At 34.3% G+C, this 15,709-nt stretch overlaps 1 protein-coding gene and 1 long non-coding RNA gene across 3 annotated transcripts; one reads left to right on the forward strand and one right to left on the reverse strand.

The window, feature by feature from the left end:
• Window positions 1-7,747: 7,747 nt before the first annotated feature.
• Window positions 7,748-11,671, forward strand: LOC133699582 (G-type lectin S-receptor-like serine/threonine-protein kinase At1g11410). 2 transcript variants are annotated; one of them, XM_062122880.1, is made up of 7 exons: window positions 7,748-8,985; window positions 9,165-9,296; window positions 9,579-9,721; window positions 9,813-10,023; window positions 10,092-10,329; window positions 10,437-10,587; window positions 10,679-11,671. In XM_062122880.1, the coding sequence occupies exons 1-7, from the start codon at window positions 7,755-7,757 to the stop codon at window positions 11,006-11,008; spliced, it is 2,436 nt and encodes an 811-aa protein (XP_061978864.1). In that variant the 5' UTR covers window positions 7,748-7,754; the 3' UTR covers window positions 11,009-11,671. The 2 variants fall into 2 exon arrangements, with proteins under 2 accessions (XP_061978864.1, XP_061978866.1); XM_062122882.1 differs by having other exon boundaries at window positions 9,819-10,023.
• Window positions 10,347-11,730, reverse strand: LOC133699589 (uncharacterized). Its single transcript, XR_009843302.1, has 2 exons — window positions 11,670-11,730; window positions 10,347-10,880 (listed from the first exon to the last, which is right to left on the reverse strand). It is a non-coding gene; the product is annotated as an uncharacterized LOC133699589 (long non-coding RNA).
• Between the last annotated feature and the right edge of the window lie 3,979 nt (window positions 11,731-15,709).

Here is a 15,709-nt window from a genome sequence, read left to right on the forward strand (position 1 = left end):
TCAGGTTAATACATCAAGGTAGATCATTCTTTTGGGAATTAGTAACCACCTCTAGTAGTGTCGGGATTTTTATTTTGTATTGTCATTTTCAATTGACTAGTTACTAAGCGCATTAATTTCTTGGCTCAAAAGTTAAATGCAATTGGATCTAATTAACCCCACCATTAAGATTTAACGTCATTTTAAGGCAAATATTTTTAAATGAAAGTTAAATGGATAATTAATATCTAAGAGAATGAGATTCAACGGAGAATGAAGCTTCTTGATCATTGAAAGAGCGGTCTAGTCTAGCCCGCACTGAAACTCTCTGATGCATATTTTCATTTCCCCAACACTGTGCATGACTTTTCAGCAGTGTTAACCCCACTGCAATACAGCCTCCACCATTTCCCTTCTCAGACTCAACCATCTCCACCATAACCAAACCAGTGATATCAAACCACCAGCAACAGCTTCTTCTTCATCTTTCTTCGAAAACCCAAGAACAGCACCCCCTCATCATCTTCAGAAAGCCAAACCAGAACCCCTCTCTCTCTTAGTTTCTCCCATCGTAGTCTCCCAATGCCTTCTCCTAAACCACAACGCAAGGCACTCTTCACGGCAGATCCACAACAACACAACAATAACAATCAGAAGAGCGAAGAAGAAATTACAGGAGAGAGAGAGAGAGAGAGGTAGATCTAAAAAAATACAAATAAATAAAAACTACTGTCTAGTGTTGATTTCTTTGTCTTGCAGGTAGCGGTGATACTCACCGCCGGCAGGGAAAGGAAGAGGTCAAAGAGTGGCTTCAGATCCACCAATTCTTGCTCTTCAATCGATGACGGCGCATGAAGCCAAGCGCCGACAGTGACTGTGGTGCTTGGTTGGCACTCTTCACTGCTTTTGTATGAAGAGTTGTAACATGAACACAACTTCTAACATTGTAGGTCGATCATCTGGAAATTCTTGCACACACAGTAACCCAATCTGAATGCATCTCAAAACTTCATGAGGAGGGCATGACTGTTCCAGCATTGGATCAGCTATGTCTAATGCCTTTTCTTCTCTCCATAAGTCCCATACCTGAAACAAGTAAGAAGATAATCGAGAAAAGAATCTAAGACAATCACCTAAGATATTACCAAGAAATTTATCGATCCACTTACATGTCCGATAAGATTCAGCCAGGGTTCTTTCTCACCGTAGTCGCTATTTTTCCTGCCACTTATGATCTCCAGTGTTAAGACACCATAGCTGAAGACATCTGACTTTATCGAATACTGTCCGTGAATCCGTTAATTGCGTACTCAGGTCACATGTTTTAAATAATATTTATTTAGTTTTATTTATTAAAGATAAAATAATATTTTTAATTTAATATATATATATATATATATATATAATTTTTTTATATTTAGATTGAATTCTCTAGTTTCTTTTATATTTAATCTGAATTACTTTAACAATATATAACCCCTACAATCATAAAAGATGAAGCTTGTTGGTATTTGATCATGATGGATCACTGGAGAGAGGAAAGAATCAGGTGACTTACTATGTTCCGACCACACGAGTGGTTTTTCCTTGGACTTGGTCTCCATAAACATTCTAGCCATACCGAAATCTGAAATTTTTGGGTTCATTGCAGCATCTAGTAGAATATTGCTGGCTTTGAGATCCCTGTGGATGATTTTTAGTCTTGAATCTTGATGAAGGTATAAAACCCCTCGAGCAATCCCGGAAACAATTTCAAAACGCTTTCTCCAATCCAATAGCACCCTTTTTGTCTCGTCTGCACTTAAACATTAAAGGTTTGCCCAGAAATCATTTGTTTTGATTTGATCAAAGTGAAGCTGCATAATCAGGGGACTCTTCCCTTTGAACACAGACACGAAAATGGATGAAGAGAGCCATACCAAAGATGAAAAAACCCAAGCTTTTGTTTGGTAAATACTCATATATCAGCATCTTTTCCTCTTCATGAATGCAGCAACCAAAAAGCTTGACAAGATTTCTGTGGTGGAGTTTAGATATCAACCTTACTTCATTCATAAACTCCTTCATCCCTTGCCCTAAGCCCTGAAGTTTTAGATAATCTCTTAACTACAATTTCCTGTTCATTGACTAGTGCCCTAGGTTTCTAGCACTTGAATTGTTGGTTTTTAAAAAGTAAATTTATAAGTTAAGTTATACCATTTCATATTATATGTATTATGATTTTCATTGCATAGAAGGTGACAACGTATTAAATATCAGAAGTTATAGCACGATATGTACCGTACTCTCAGAAGCCATCATAGCTTTGAAACTCGATATATGCATGGTTTTGTGCCTGTGTCGTGTTATATAAGTTATGTTATACTGTTTAGTTGAATGTAGCATCAGCAAAAAATGTTTGTAAGTGTACTTGTGTGTGTGTGTGTAGTTTGAAAACTTGTTATTGTTTTTGGAATGTTTTTTTTTTTGCTAACCTGCGCATAATCTAATAAAAAAATCTTTGTGGTTTGGCCGTATGATTCTGTACAAACTCAAAGAAAACTTCATAATCTGGAAAAATTAGTGCGCAAGGGCTTTTGATGGGTGATTTTACTGGATTTCTATTTCTTAGTGTTTAACCATGGATCAGTTTTTATCCATTTTAATGTGCAAGTTTACTCTATTTTTGCAAAGTTTGTTTTCGTGTTTAGAACTGTTTTTTGAAAATGTATCTAATTTGAAAAAAATATTGAATTAATATATTTTAATGATTTTAATGTTTTGATATAAAAAATAAATTTGTTTTTTTAAAAAAACATTTTAATATATTTTTAAGTGACATATAACCTTGACCAAATGACTGTAGTATTGAGGCTATTTTTTTTCCAAGGAAAAATTCCTTTCCAATTATAATATTGGAATTAATAAATAAATAATTCTTTTATACAAGAATAAATCCTTTTAATTGGTGTAAAAAAAACCAATTTAGTTTAGATGGCTTTTAGAGTATTCTTACACTTCCACTTCTTCTTTCTTTTTTTAACTCTTGGAAATCAATATTTTTATGTTTATATAAAATCTTTAATTTCCAAAACTTAAATTATTTAGTCAATTATTCTTAATAATGCTTACTATATTCAAAGATACCCGGAGATTGGAGACGTAATTATCAGCCCTTAAATGATAAAGTATTTGTCTAATTTGTAGATTTACAACAATGGTGGATAGTTGGTGGAAATCACAATTCAAACTTGCCCTTCAATGACGGTGGATAGTTGGAGGTAGACATGAATTTGTTTATTCTTAGTGCATGGCTTACGGCATAATTTGGAAGAATCCTGGAGAGTGGAGGGGTGACTATCAGCCAGAGAAACGAGGGTCGACAAGAATAATCCCCAATTTTCAGCCAAAGCAAGACCATTAACAACAAGCACCGAGACTAGCAACAGTAGACAGAAAATACAGCATACAAGAAGTGACAGAGAATTCCAAAAGCAGAACAGAAACCCTAGACCTCAAATACCGAGACTAACAACAATTGAACAAGGGAGTTCAGGAGAAAGAACTAACATTATAGCGTATTTATGTGGTTGATATTCATCATAATTTCACATTGAATCATCACTATTTTTGTAATATTTTTTTTTAAAAAAATTAATAGAAAAGGACAACAACTCCTTTGAAAGAGTAAACAATAGTTACGAGTAAGGGATACTTTGATAATTGTATAAAGCTAATAGAAAAAAAAAAGACCAGAAATTAAAAGAGAGCAAATTGAAAGGGAGAAAAAAAAGGATGAGAAAAGAGGGAAAGATACAAGAAAAAAGAGTTGGAGAATATAGGTTTTTAAGGTGAAATTTGTACTTTGATGTGTTCGATTGTTGTTATTAACTATAATTTTGAATTTGTTGAGATTTTAAGAATTTGAAGTTTGTGTTTTTTAGTTTAGTTGATGAATTAATTATAATGAGTTTTGGAGTTATAAGTTGAAATTTTAAGAATCTGTAATATTGGAGAGCTGGCATATTGAGATTCTAAAATCCTGACAAACTAGTTGGCTTAATGGTTTCAGTCAACTAGTTTACTGAGTAGTACAGGTTGATTGATTCTTTTAGATTCAATTAATTTAGAAAATGTTTGATATCTATTAAGTGGATCTATTTTAGTTTTATAAATATGTTATGGTTTTTAATTTTAGAGTTGTAATCTCTTATGTTATCTGCTTCAAGTCGTTTTAAGTATGCTTTTTTTTTTTGTATTCAGATACTCCTGATATTCCACTTGTTGAGCATTAGTAGGATTCATTCAATATCTGCTTATGTGTTTCTTCTATTTTTGAGACAGGTCAATGAATAATATTCCATAAATCATATCTTAGAGTCTCACTTATCATGACCTGAATCTTGAGTCCATGACCAGCAACGCAATAGTGGTATCGTAAAGACACCTCACTTACGCTAAGCCTTAGAACGTATATATCATAAAACAAATTATATGAAGATTTCACAATATTTTAATATTTTTTCAAAATATTATTGTCTTCAAAACCAAATAAATCAAATAACACTTCAAAATAATTCTCATTGTCAGATAAAGCAAAACAATAATCTATAATACTTATTACATTATCAAAATCCAAACATAATTAAAACAATGTAATACTGGAGCGTTTAAGACATCAAATCAAAAAATAATAGGAAGGTCTCGTGAAACAAGCAAAGCATATCAACCGAAACTAAAAAAGCAGGAACACTCAACAAAGTCCACTTGCTAATAAAAACTAAAACTCTGAAATAATATTAAAAAATAAGGGGTGAGTTCAACCAACTCAGTGAGAGAATAACATTGAACATACATTTTAAATATTGATAGTGTACGCAAGTCGATATATCTTGATATAAATATACATGTTAAGCATATTAATATAAAATAATGGAATACATGTCAAAGATCAGATGACACTCGAATGTAACCATATGACACTTGAAGGTGACCATTGTGGGAGGATCAGTCATCACAAGTTGATGCCTCTCTCACCAGCTAGTTATGTAGAATATCATGTACACATGGACTAACTACTCTCTATTAGTATGAAGTTACTGACAAACATACTGATATCAAGATATAATATAAACTTGCATAATTATCAAAGTAATGTATATCATATTGAATAGAATTTAGTTCAATAAAATATGAGTGCATATTCAAGAGGAGATAAGTACTCAAAAAATAAAGCAACATATATAAATATTTAAGAAATTAACTAGTTGCACTCATCATATAATTAACATACATATATATTTATATTACATGCATATTAAAGTTATATTTTTCACTTGAAAAATAAAAGCAAAAGACAAATGAATGTAGAATCGAATACTACTAAAGATCATTAGGAGGAACGTTAGTGAAACCTATAATAGATACAAAAAACACTCAGAAACGACTTGAAGCAAAGTAACATAAAAGATTAAAAACTCTGAGTTTAGAGACCAAAACGTAAATATAAGGCCGAATTGTTTCACCCAATCGATCCCGAACATAACACAAATTGATCAAACCTAACAAACCTGATAAAATTATAATGTTGGGTCAATCAGTCGACCAAAATGACCAACTAGTTAATCACTATCATAGGCCAACCAGTCGGCTAGTATAAACTAACTGGTCAGCTGGTTCAGCCAACTGCTCGACCAGCAAAAATCAGTCAACTGGTTGATTGGGATTTCCAGAATCCTAATCTGTCAATATTCAATTCTGTAGTTTCCACAATATAATAATTTGTTCATTAACAACTCATAATTCTAGACATCAAATCAGTTCGTTTTAAGCCAACTAACATCCTAATACATCAATTAAAATCCTTAAATCCTTTAATCATCTAAACAATTTAAAAACCCTAAACAATTCTTACATCCTTCCATAATCAATCTTTTAATCAAGAATAACAAAAAAGGGAATCACTTACTTGTTTCTTCAAACTTTCTTGAATCAAAACTTAAGCTAAAACTGAAATCCTTAGTATATATGGGAGGAAGTTATGGTAGAGAAAAGAAAAGAGGAAAAGAAAGAAAAAAATAATTCTCTACCAACATTTCTTTAAATACCTAGGTTAGTAGGGTTAGGTTTGGGCTGAACTTTGAACTTGGGTATGATGGGATAAGAATATGGGTTTTACATCATCTTGCAGCTTAAGCTTTTAGGTTGAATTGGTTCTTTGACATGGTATCAAAGCATTGTTGGCCAAGTGGTTACGAGTTCGAATCTCACAACTCTCATTTTATTTGATAATTAAACAGAATGTAGTGTGAACATGTGCAAATTTCAAGCTCAAAGCGTTTTTACTTGAGAGAGTGTGTTAAAGAATTATGTAAATCATATCTCAGGGTCTTACCTAACAACTTAACCTTTTAAGTTGAGTTGAATCTTTAACATGGTATAGATATTTGAATTGTTAATATGATTTTGATCATGCTTCTTAGTAAAATATATATTGCTCATTATCTTTGTTTATGATGAATCATGATCACTTATTGAAACTGATTTCTTGATATGAGATACTATGCATATCTAAATTGATAGCTCTTCATTTGATTGATTGTATGAACTGAGTTTTTAAGAAATGATTATGTTCTGTTTGATTATGACCTTGTGGTATGTCAATCTATATACCCCTACTAATAGAGTAATGTTAGCTTTTATACACATTATTATTCTGAACCCTAGTTAGTTGGGGGAGTTACTACCCTATGGTAAATAATCATCCCACATTCTGAAGCGTCATGCTCACTACATATTGATTTTCTGATAAGCTTTACCTTGTGATATTTCTTATGATAGTCTGCTAGTGAAACTCACCTGTAAAAGCATGAAGTCAAACTTGTATATATTTTCATTGCTATATTACATTATAGATGTATATTAAATGTTATTTACTAACTGAATTATTACATTAATCCTTTTATTTTTTTTCAAGCTTATAGCTTTGTTAGCATGTTGTTTTTGTTAGACTTTTAAAACCTTTCTTTTTTATTGTAATAAATATTATTAAGTTATGCCTAGTTATTGCTCCATAGTTATTGAGTTGTATTAAGGATTATATTAAGATAATTAATTCATGTTGTCATGAAATTAATTATGACATAAAATGCTGCAAAAAACTCTGATTAAATTAAAAGAAAAGGTTGGTGTGTATATTTAGGTTCACATAGGTAAGGAACTTGAAGGGAATCGAGCTGTGACAATTTTCAACATAAAAAGGTTATATGTTTAAGTCATCAAATGCATGTACGCAAAGTCAACTTTTAAAAGTTATTGAAATAGAATACGTACAGCCTGGGGAAATTTTGATCTTCATCACTTGGGGTTTACAGATATTTGCAGGATGCATTATAACTTAAAAATTGGCTGCTAACGATTTTTAAAAGAAATTTCCATGTCAGAGAGATACAGACAACTCTTGAACACATTTGTATAATGGTTGTCTGGTTGTCTTGAGGGGCTGCTAAGGTGAAGTCAAGAATATGAACGTGGAAAGCAAACTTTGTAATTAGATTATTTCTACACATGCATCCACACAAGCCAGAGTTCCCTTTTACAATCTAAGTTCCTCCAAGCATCATTTTCATTATATATTTATTGCTCGTTAGCAAAGTCAACACCAAGAAACACGCAAGGTGACCTTGCCCCAGATTCTGAAGTCCCAGAAGTCATACAAAATTAGATTTATCATACTCTGTTCACATTTCCACCACTTAGGTGAGGGAATGATTGCCAAAAAACGTTTTCTACATTCTATGTTTCTTCTAACCCTCCAATTCACTTCATGTACTTACATGGACGCCATAAAGACAAACCAAACAGTTAAAGATGGAAGCCTTGTAATCTCCAAAGAAAACAATTTTGCATTAGGATTTTTTAGCCTTGGTAATTCAAGCTTTAGATACCTTGGAATTTGGTATCATAAGGTACCTGAACAAACTGTTGTGTGGGTGGCAAATAGAGGGCATCCAATCAATGGCTCCTCAGGGTTTCTCTCCATCAACCAATATGGAAACCTCGTCCTCTATAGTGACTCTGACCGAACGGTTCCAGTATGGTCTGCAAATTGTTCTGTTGGATATACTTGTGAAGCTCAGCTTTTGGATTCAGGAAATCTGGTTCTGGTCCAGACTACAAGTAAGGGAGTTGTGTGGCAAAGTTTTGATTATCCTACTGATACCATGCTAGCAGGAATGAAACTTGGTTTAAATAGGAAAACAGGTCAGGAACTGTTTCTGACATCATGGAGATCAGCAGATGACCCTGCAACCGGGGACTACTCGTTTAAGCTCTATCCCAATGGCTTACCACAATTCTTTCTCTCCAGGGGAACAAGACGTTATTGGCGAACAGCCTCATGGCCATGGAGAGGCCAGTGGCAATTGTACAAGGAAAGCTTCGTAAACATTCAAGATGAAGTATACTTTGTCTACACACCTATTGATGATTCCATTATCCTTAGAATAATGGTGGATCATACAGGGTTTTTGAAGGTTGTAACATGGCATGTAAGTGACCACAAATGGAAGGAGTTCTGGGCAGCACCTAAGCACCAATGTGATTGGTATGGAAAATGTGGTGCTTATAGCACGTGTGAACCTGTTGACATTACCAGGTATGAGTGCGCTTGTTTGCCTGGATATGAACTCAAGGATGCAAGGAACTGGTATCTGAGAGATGGGTCTGGTGGTTGTGTCAGCAAGGGACTAGAATCCTCTTCAGTGTGCGATCCTGGAGAAGGGTTTGTGAAGGTGGACAAAGTATTACTTCCTGATTCTTCATTTGCAGTTTGGGTGAACACAAGTATGAGTCGTGCAAACTGCGAAAAGCAATGCAAGATGAATTGCTCATGCTCTGCGTATGCAATTGTAGATGCTCCAGGAATAGCAAAGGGCTGCATTACATGGCATGGAGAATTAATGGACACAACATATGATAGGAATGACAGATATGATCTGTATGTTCGTGTTGATGCGCTTGAATTAGGTACTTCTTGCTTTGCTCTAAATTTTCAAATAAAAAGCAATACTTTCCTGAAACATTTCTCATAAACAATAATATCAGTGGGCAAAGAATTGTTTTGGTTCTGTTTCAGTTACCATCAATTCGGTTACCATTCGTAACAAAAATTTCAAGTTCTCTGTACTCTTCTCACTCTCATGCAGCTGAGAATGCAAGGAAATCAAAAGGGTCTCATGAAAAGGGGTTGCTGACCATTCTTATTCCAGCTGTTTTATCAACATCGTTGATCATTAGCGTACTTGGTTATTTGTGGCTCAGGAAGAGAGGAGAAAAAGGTAAGACAAAGCAATCCTCGCAACACAAGGTAGATAAACTGATAAAGTAACCATCCATAAAAATAATAGCTGATAAGCTCCACTCCAATAGTATTTCATATGGTGATGCTGTTAGTGTATCTTCTTTGACAATCGACAGAACGAATACCTTGGAGATTTTAGCAGTTCTGCTTATATTTGTCCTATTGTTTTCAGCCGCTTTAAACACTTTTTGTTCTAAGAATTGTTTTGAGGAAGGCATTCACTTACTGTTTCCCGTCATTGAAAATTCTACTAATTAAGAGACTTGGGTGGCAAACGAGCTCCGGAGAAGTGGCAATGATGTAGACTTGGATTTCTTCAAGCTCAGCACACTTTCTGCTGCCACAAAAAACTTCTCCCCAGATAACAAACTTGGGGAAGGTGGTTTTGGTTCAGTTTACAAGGTAGTTCTTTATGCAACATCTCAGAAATTAGTTGTTGATTCTCTCTTCAATTGTGTTTGAACTTTGGATTGATTAGCCAGAGTGATATTAGGGTCAGCTACCTAATGGGGAGGAGATTGCTGTCAAAAGACTCTCAAAAAATTCAGGACAAGGAATAGAAGAATTTACAAATGAAGTCAAGGTAATTGGGAAGCTTCAACACAGGAATCTTGTGAAACTTGTAGGCTGTTGCATTCAGGGAGAAGAACCGATGCTAATTTACGAATACTTGCCAAACAAAAGCTTAGACTCATTTCTTTTTGGTAAGCCTTTTCATATTGGCTACATCTTAACGCTTGTTCAAATGAAAAACTTGAAACTTCTTTTACAGATGAAACAAGAGAACTGTTCCTGGATTGGAGCACACGGGTTGTCATTATAGTTGGCATCGCTCGTGGGATTCTATATCTTCACCAGGACTCAAGGTTGAGAATCATTCACAGGGACTTGAAATGTAGCAACATTCTATTAGATGCAGAGATGACCCCAAAAATCTCAGATTTTGGAATGGCTAGAATATTTGGAAGGGACCAAATACAAGACGAGACACGTAGAGTTATGGGAACATTGTAAGTACAGCAGCACATCTGAAAAGAGAGATTGACATAATATTCATGAATGATGAGTATAAAATTTAGTTAACATCAAGGACTATCTGCCTATTTTTCCTTTGCAGTGGATACATGTCACCAGAGTATGCTGCGTTTGGCAAAATTTCGGTGAAATCAGATGTGTTTAGTTTCGGGGTTATGTTATTAGAGATTGTAAGTGGCAAGAGGAACAACAGATATAATCTACAGGATTCTTCCTTGACCTTGATAGGGCATGTAAGAGACTTCTAGCAGTACTGACTACAATAGATACAATTTGATGTTGACTATCATCTCCTCTTGTTTGTTAATGCTATGAACCACACAGGTGTGGGAGCTATGGAGAGAAGAGAGAGCATTGGAGATAGTTGATTCATCATTGCAGGAGTTATATCACCCTCAAGAAGTCTTGAAATGCATTCAAATCGGGCTCTTGTGTGTGCAAGAAGATGCTATGGACAGACCCTCCATGTTAGCTGTTGTTTTCATGTTGAGTAGTTCTGAAGCAGCTATTCCTTCTCCAAAAGAACCTGCATTCATTTTTAGAGAAATTTGCAGTAAGCCTCATACCCTAATTGAGGTACAAGAAGATGATGGTGGTGGTGGTGGTGGTGGTGGTGGTGGTGGAGTAGAATTAGCTATAAATAAACACGGCTGACCATTACTGGGTTGCAACTCCCTGAAGATGTCTCTCTCAGAATCATTAACTGATCGTACACTGCACTATTAACTTGGTTCGAGGTAACTAAAAAAAATTGTAGCTATGATCAAAGAATGTTCTTAATTATGATTGGTGAAACTCGTAACGAACAGGGATGATAATTTAGCCTAGGCATAAATGAAAAGGAGATGCAGATAGAAATAGGAAGGGAAACACCTAGCCTGGTCTGAACTGCTGCCATGCATGCTGGCAACACCCAGATTCAAAGTTCAAACCTCTGATGCACGGTTTGTTAGCCATCTCCTGTTGTCTTTACATTTTAGTATCTTTCAATGATTTCTTTCCTTTACAGACTGAAATAAAGAAGAAATCTTTCATCTTCGTGATTACAAGAAAGAGTTTTTCGGTTATCAGGTTCTTCTATAGTGATGAGCTAAAACATGCAAGTCGCAAAGAGAAATTGAAAGCGAGAGCAAAAACAGCACAGTTTTTCGATCAGCTGGCTGTTCTTGCTCTTGACTCAGACACAGTACTACTAAGTAGGATACATTAACATAAGCAATTTCTTAATAGTCATGTATATAATGTCAGCTGCTGTATTTTCAGAATGGTTTGAAATCAAATTATGGACTTCAAGAGAACTATAGAAATGCTTTACCATCTAGTATGCAGGGTGTTTGGCAGTTCGTGGACCTCGACATGAACTGTGATTTCCACTGTTGTGGATGAATAGACGTAGTTACTTCCACCCGCCATGGACCTGGCTGTTAAAACTATGCTGAGGCCTTCATACCATAATGCCAAGTTAACCCTGACCATTAGCATGCGGCATGGTTCCATTCAAGACTGGTAGTAGGGCAAGGCAAGAACAAGAATACCTAGCTCAATTGCATCCACTCGAACATACATTTCACGTCCATCTTCAAACTCTCTTATTTCCATTAATTTTCCATACCAAGTCAAGCAGCCAACTCCATTCCTTTCAAAACCTAAGCTTCCAAACGCCGAACATGAACAATTCCTCTGCTCACACTCCCATCTGTGAAAAAAATGTTAGCCCAAACGGTTTTGTTTCCTACACTAGCCCATGTTAGTCCAATTTCTTTGGCCCAAAAAGTGTCCATATATATATATATATACACACACACATGCCCAGCTTACTCTTTTTGTTTTTTTCTTCTTCGGCCGAGAGCTACTGTCCCGTTTCTCTTTCCTTTTGCTGCAAATTCCTTTCTCTTCAAGCAATAAGCTAATTAATTAAGCAAATTACAAGTTTCCTTTATCCTTTTCTATTTGTTTCATCGTATTATTTTGGGTTTATTCTTTTATAATTAGTTAGTTAGAATGTTAGGGTTTATTATAATTTAGAGGTTTATTGAATTGATTTGAGTATGTGTAGCAATATATGCTTATAAACATGTATTAAGAATAATTAGTATCTGATTTTGATTAACATGTGTGTGTGTGTGTGTGTGTGTGTGTGTGTGTGTGTGTGTGTGTGTGTGTGTGTGTGTGTGGGGGGGGGGGGGGGGGAACAATTTGAATGCTTAAAGAAAATAGGGAATTATTGTAGAATTATATAGAAATAATCATGTTTAGAGGTTGAAGTTGGAAAAGTTTTAGTTTGGTCCCTGAGTTTTGAAAAAATATGATTTTGCCTCTAGTTTATGAAAAATTACAGTTTAATTCCTAGACATAAATAACAGTTTTTAAGATAGATTTTGATAGAAAATTGAGTTTTATTTGTGTTGGGGGGGGGGGGGAAAACCTAAACAATTTGAATGCTTAAAGAAAATAAGGAATTATTGTAGAATTATATAGAAATAATCATGTTTAGAGGTTGAAGTTGGAAAAGTTTTAGTTTGGTCCCTGAGTTTTGAAAAAATATGATTTTGCCTCTAGTTTATGAAAAATTACAGTTTAATTCCTAGACATAAATAACAGTTTTTAAGATAGATTTTGATAGAAAATTGAGTTTTATTTGTGTTTTATTGACAAATTTTTATAGTTTCATTTTGAATTGAGAATTGATAATATTTTACAATAAAACATATTTAGGTACTTTAAAATCCCCTCATAGTACAAATATGTACAAATATGTTTTATTTTATGGGGACTTCTAAAGTACTTAAATATGTTTTATTGTAAAATAGCATTAAATTTTAATTCAAAATAAACCTCTTTTTTTATAATAAACTACAAATAAAACTTAATTTTCTATCAAAATCTTTCTTAAAACTATTATTTAAGCACAGTGATTAAATTGTTATTTTTTAAAATCTAGAGGCAAAATCATAATTTACCGAAACTTAATAACCAAACAAAAATTTCATCATTTTCAAACTTGAAACAGATTTTTCATGATTTTAACATGATTTTTCTATATAATTCTTCAACAATTCCCTATTTTCTTTCAAGCATTCAAAATCTTTAGGTTTTACCCAAAATATATCTATTAATCAAAATCACATGCTAATTATTGTTAATACAACTTAAATACATGCTCACATATGGCATACACTTAAAATTAATCAAGCAAACTCTTAAATTATCATAAACTCTAACATTCGAAGGAACTAATTATAAAAAAATAAACCCAAAATAATACAATGAAACAAATAGAAATAATTATAAAAAAAGATAAAGGAAACTTACAGTAACTTGCTTAATTAATTAACTTTGTGCTCGAAGAGAAAGGAATTTGCAGCAAAAGGGTAGAGAAACGGGAGAGTAAAGAAAACGTGCGTGTCTAGGTCTCAGCTGGACACACACACACACTCTTTGGGCCACAAAAATTGGACTAACATGGGCTAGCAAAGGACCATTTAGGCTAAGACTTTTTTTTTTAAAAAAAAAAGTTACTACGGGCCTCACAGAACCCTTGTACAAAAATTGGACTAACATGGGCTGAGCTTGCATGTGTAGTCCCCACTACCTGGGTCATCGATCATTGATCTCCACAGTGTTAAGAACCGATCAAGACCAACTCGCCGTCCAACGTGATCTTCATCCCTGGAAGCATCGTATCAGTAGGATAATCAAATATTTGCCAAACAATTCTTTTACTTTCATTTTTGACCGAAACAAGATTTCCAGAATCCAGGAACTGAGCTGCACCAGCACTTGATGATCTTATAGTGGACCACGGAGGAAACTTCATGTCAGAACACGGTTTCCAGCAGGGTTTACCACGAGGACCCCTGAGGGACCACTAATGGGATCATTTTTGTTTACTACCCACACAAGAGTTTGTCTTGTTATCTTATGATACCAGATGCCATGATATTTATACCTTGACTTACCAGGGCTAAAAGATCCAAATGCAAAAGTTCTTTCTTTTGAAACAAGAACATTGCTAGCTGTAAGGGATTGATTAACGGTTATGATATATATATATATATATATATATATATGGAATCACATAATGGCAAGAAGACTATAAGAAAAAAGATCAGGAGTGATTTCTTGGTATCCATGATTGATTTAGTTCCACTCTCTTCAGTTCAAATTTATGTGGTCTTTTTTCCATACATTTACTCTCGATTTCTTGACACGAAGAAATAGCATTCTTTAAATGATTTCTCTACGTTGATGAAATTTCATCTGCTAACCAGTAGTGACCATTTCTGCGGTCAATTTTGATTATGTTGGGCAAAAACAAGTGTTTGTTCTTCCACTCTTCTTGATTAGTTGATGTAGAAAAGGAACTGTAATATATTAGACTAAGCAGGTCCATATTTTGGCTTGCTAGATAGAACTTGAACAAGAAATGGAAAATATGGTCAATAGCAGAAATGATATCGTGGCTGCCATCACAAAATATTACATTTATTTCATTTGAAATATGTCAACACTAGCAGTCAGCACATGCAGTTTCCTGATTACAGGTGTGGATTATAAGTTATCTAATAGGTAAACTTTTCTACATTGCCACTTGAGAATATCTTGGCATTTGTTTGATCCATTAACAGATGTTTGCTGATTGTTCTGTGCAGATTATAATTTGTCAACTCTGCAGTCTGCCACGGTAACTGTCAACTTCCTTGGTCCTGTAAATACTGTTCAACAACTTCATTTTCCACATTTCTGTTAAAAACTCTCGTCAGATTGACTATATTTTCCCTTAACTAAACCTGACGCAATTGGTTTCTGTCGAATGCAATGAATATTAAGTTCTGCGGTAAGTTAACACTTGCATGGGCAAAAGCCTGTTGTTAAATGATCACGGCATGGCATAACTGTTAAGGTTAGTATGCTGTAACTAGTAAAGTTAATGTGACAATATATTTAACCTTGATTTTAGTTAGTTAAACTGTGTTAGAAAGAGAGTAATAGTTAGATTAAAAGGTGATAAAGATGAACAAGTGTTAGGCTAAGGTGTGTTGGTTTTATGTGTATATATGTGGCTGAAAGTTCTGGAGATGTATGAAGAAAAAAAAAGGAAGAAGAAAAGAAAGAAAAGTGTGATAAGTTTCTACAATGTATATCTCCTCTTGTTCATGCTATTCTGCAGAAAATTGCAGACTTGTTTTCTCCCTTAAAACCTGCATTTTGATGTTGTTGTGACCACACACAAGCTAATAATTTAGCCAACAATAACTTCGGAGCTTACTAGTGCTTTATACGGATTTTGAAAGTTTCAAACACAAAGTAAAACCGTAATAAGAAGATAAAACGAATCAGGGGGGAAATAGAAAG

The sequence above is a fragment of the Populus nigra genome, chromosome 7 (genome assembly GCF_951802175.1).
Source record: "Populus nigra chromosome 7, ddPopNigr1.1, whole genome shotgun sequence".
NCBI classification, from domain to species: Eukaryota; Viridiplantae; Streptophyta; class Magnoliopsida; order Malpighiales; family Salicaceae; genus Populus; species Populus nigra.

Excerpts from the sequence above, each read along its gene's own strand:
- LOC133699582 (XM_062122880.1), top strand. The coding sequence starts at position 7,755 with ATGTTTCTTCTAACCCTCCAATTCACTTCATGTACTTACATGGACGCC. Across the intron at positions 8,986-9,164 it reads TGTTGATGCGCTTGAATTAG|CTGAGAATGCAAGGAAATCA; the intron begins GTACTTCTTGCT and ends ACTCTCATGCAG. Across the intron at positions 9,297-9,578 it reads CAGGAAGAGAGGAGAAAAAG|AGACTTGGGTGGCAAACGAG; the intron begins GTAAGACAAAGC and ends CTACTAATTAAG.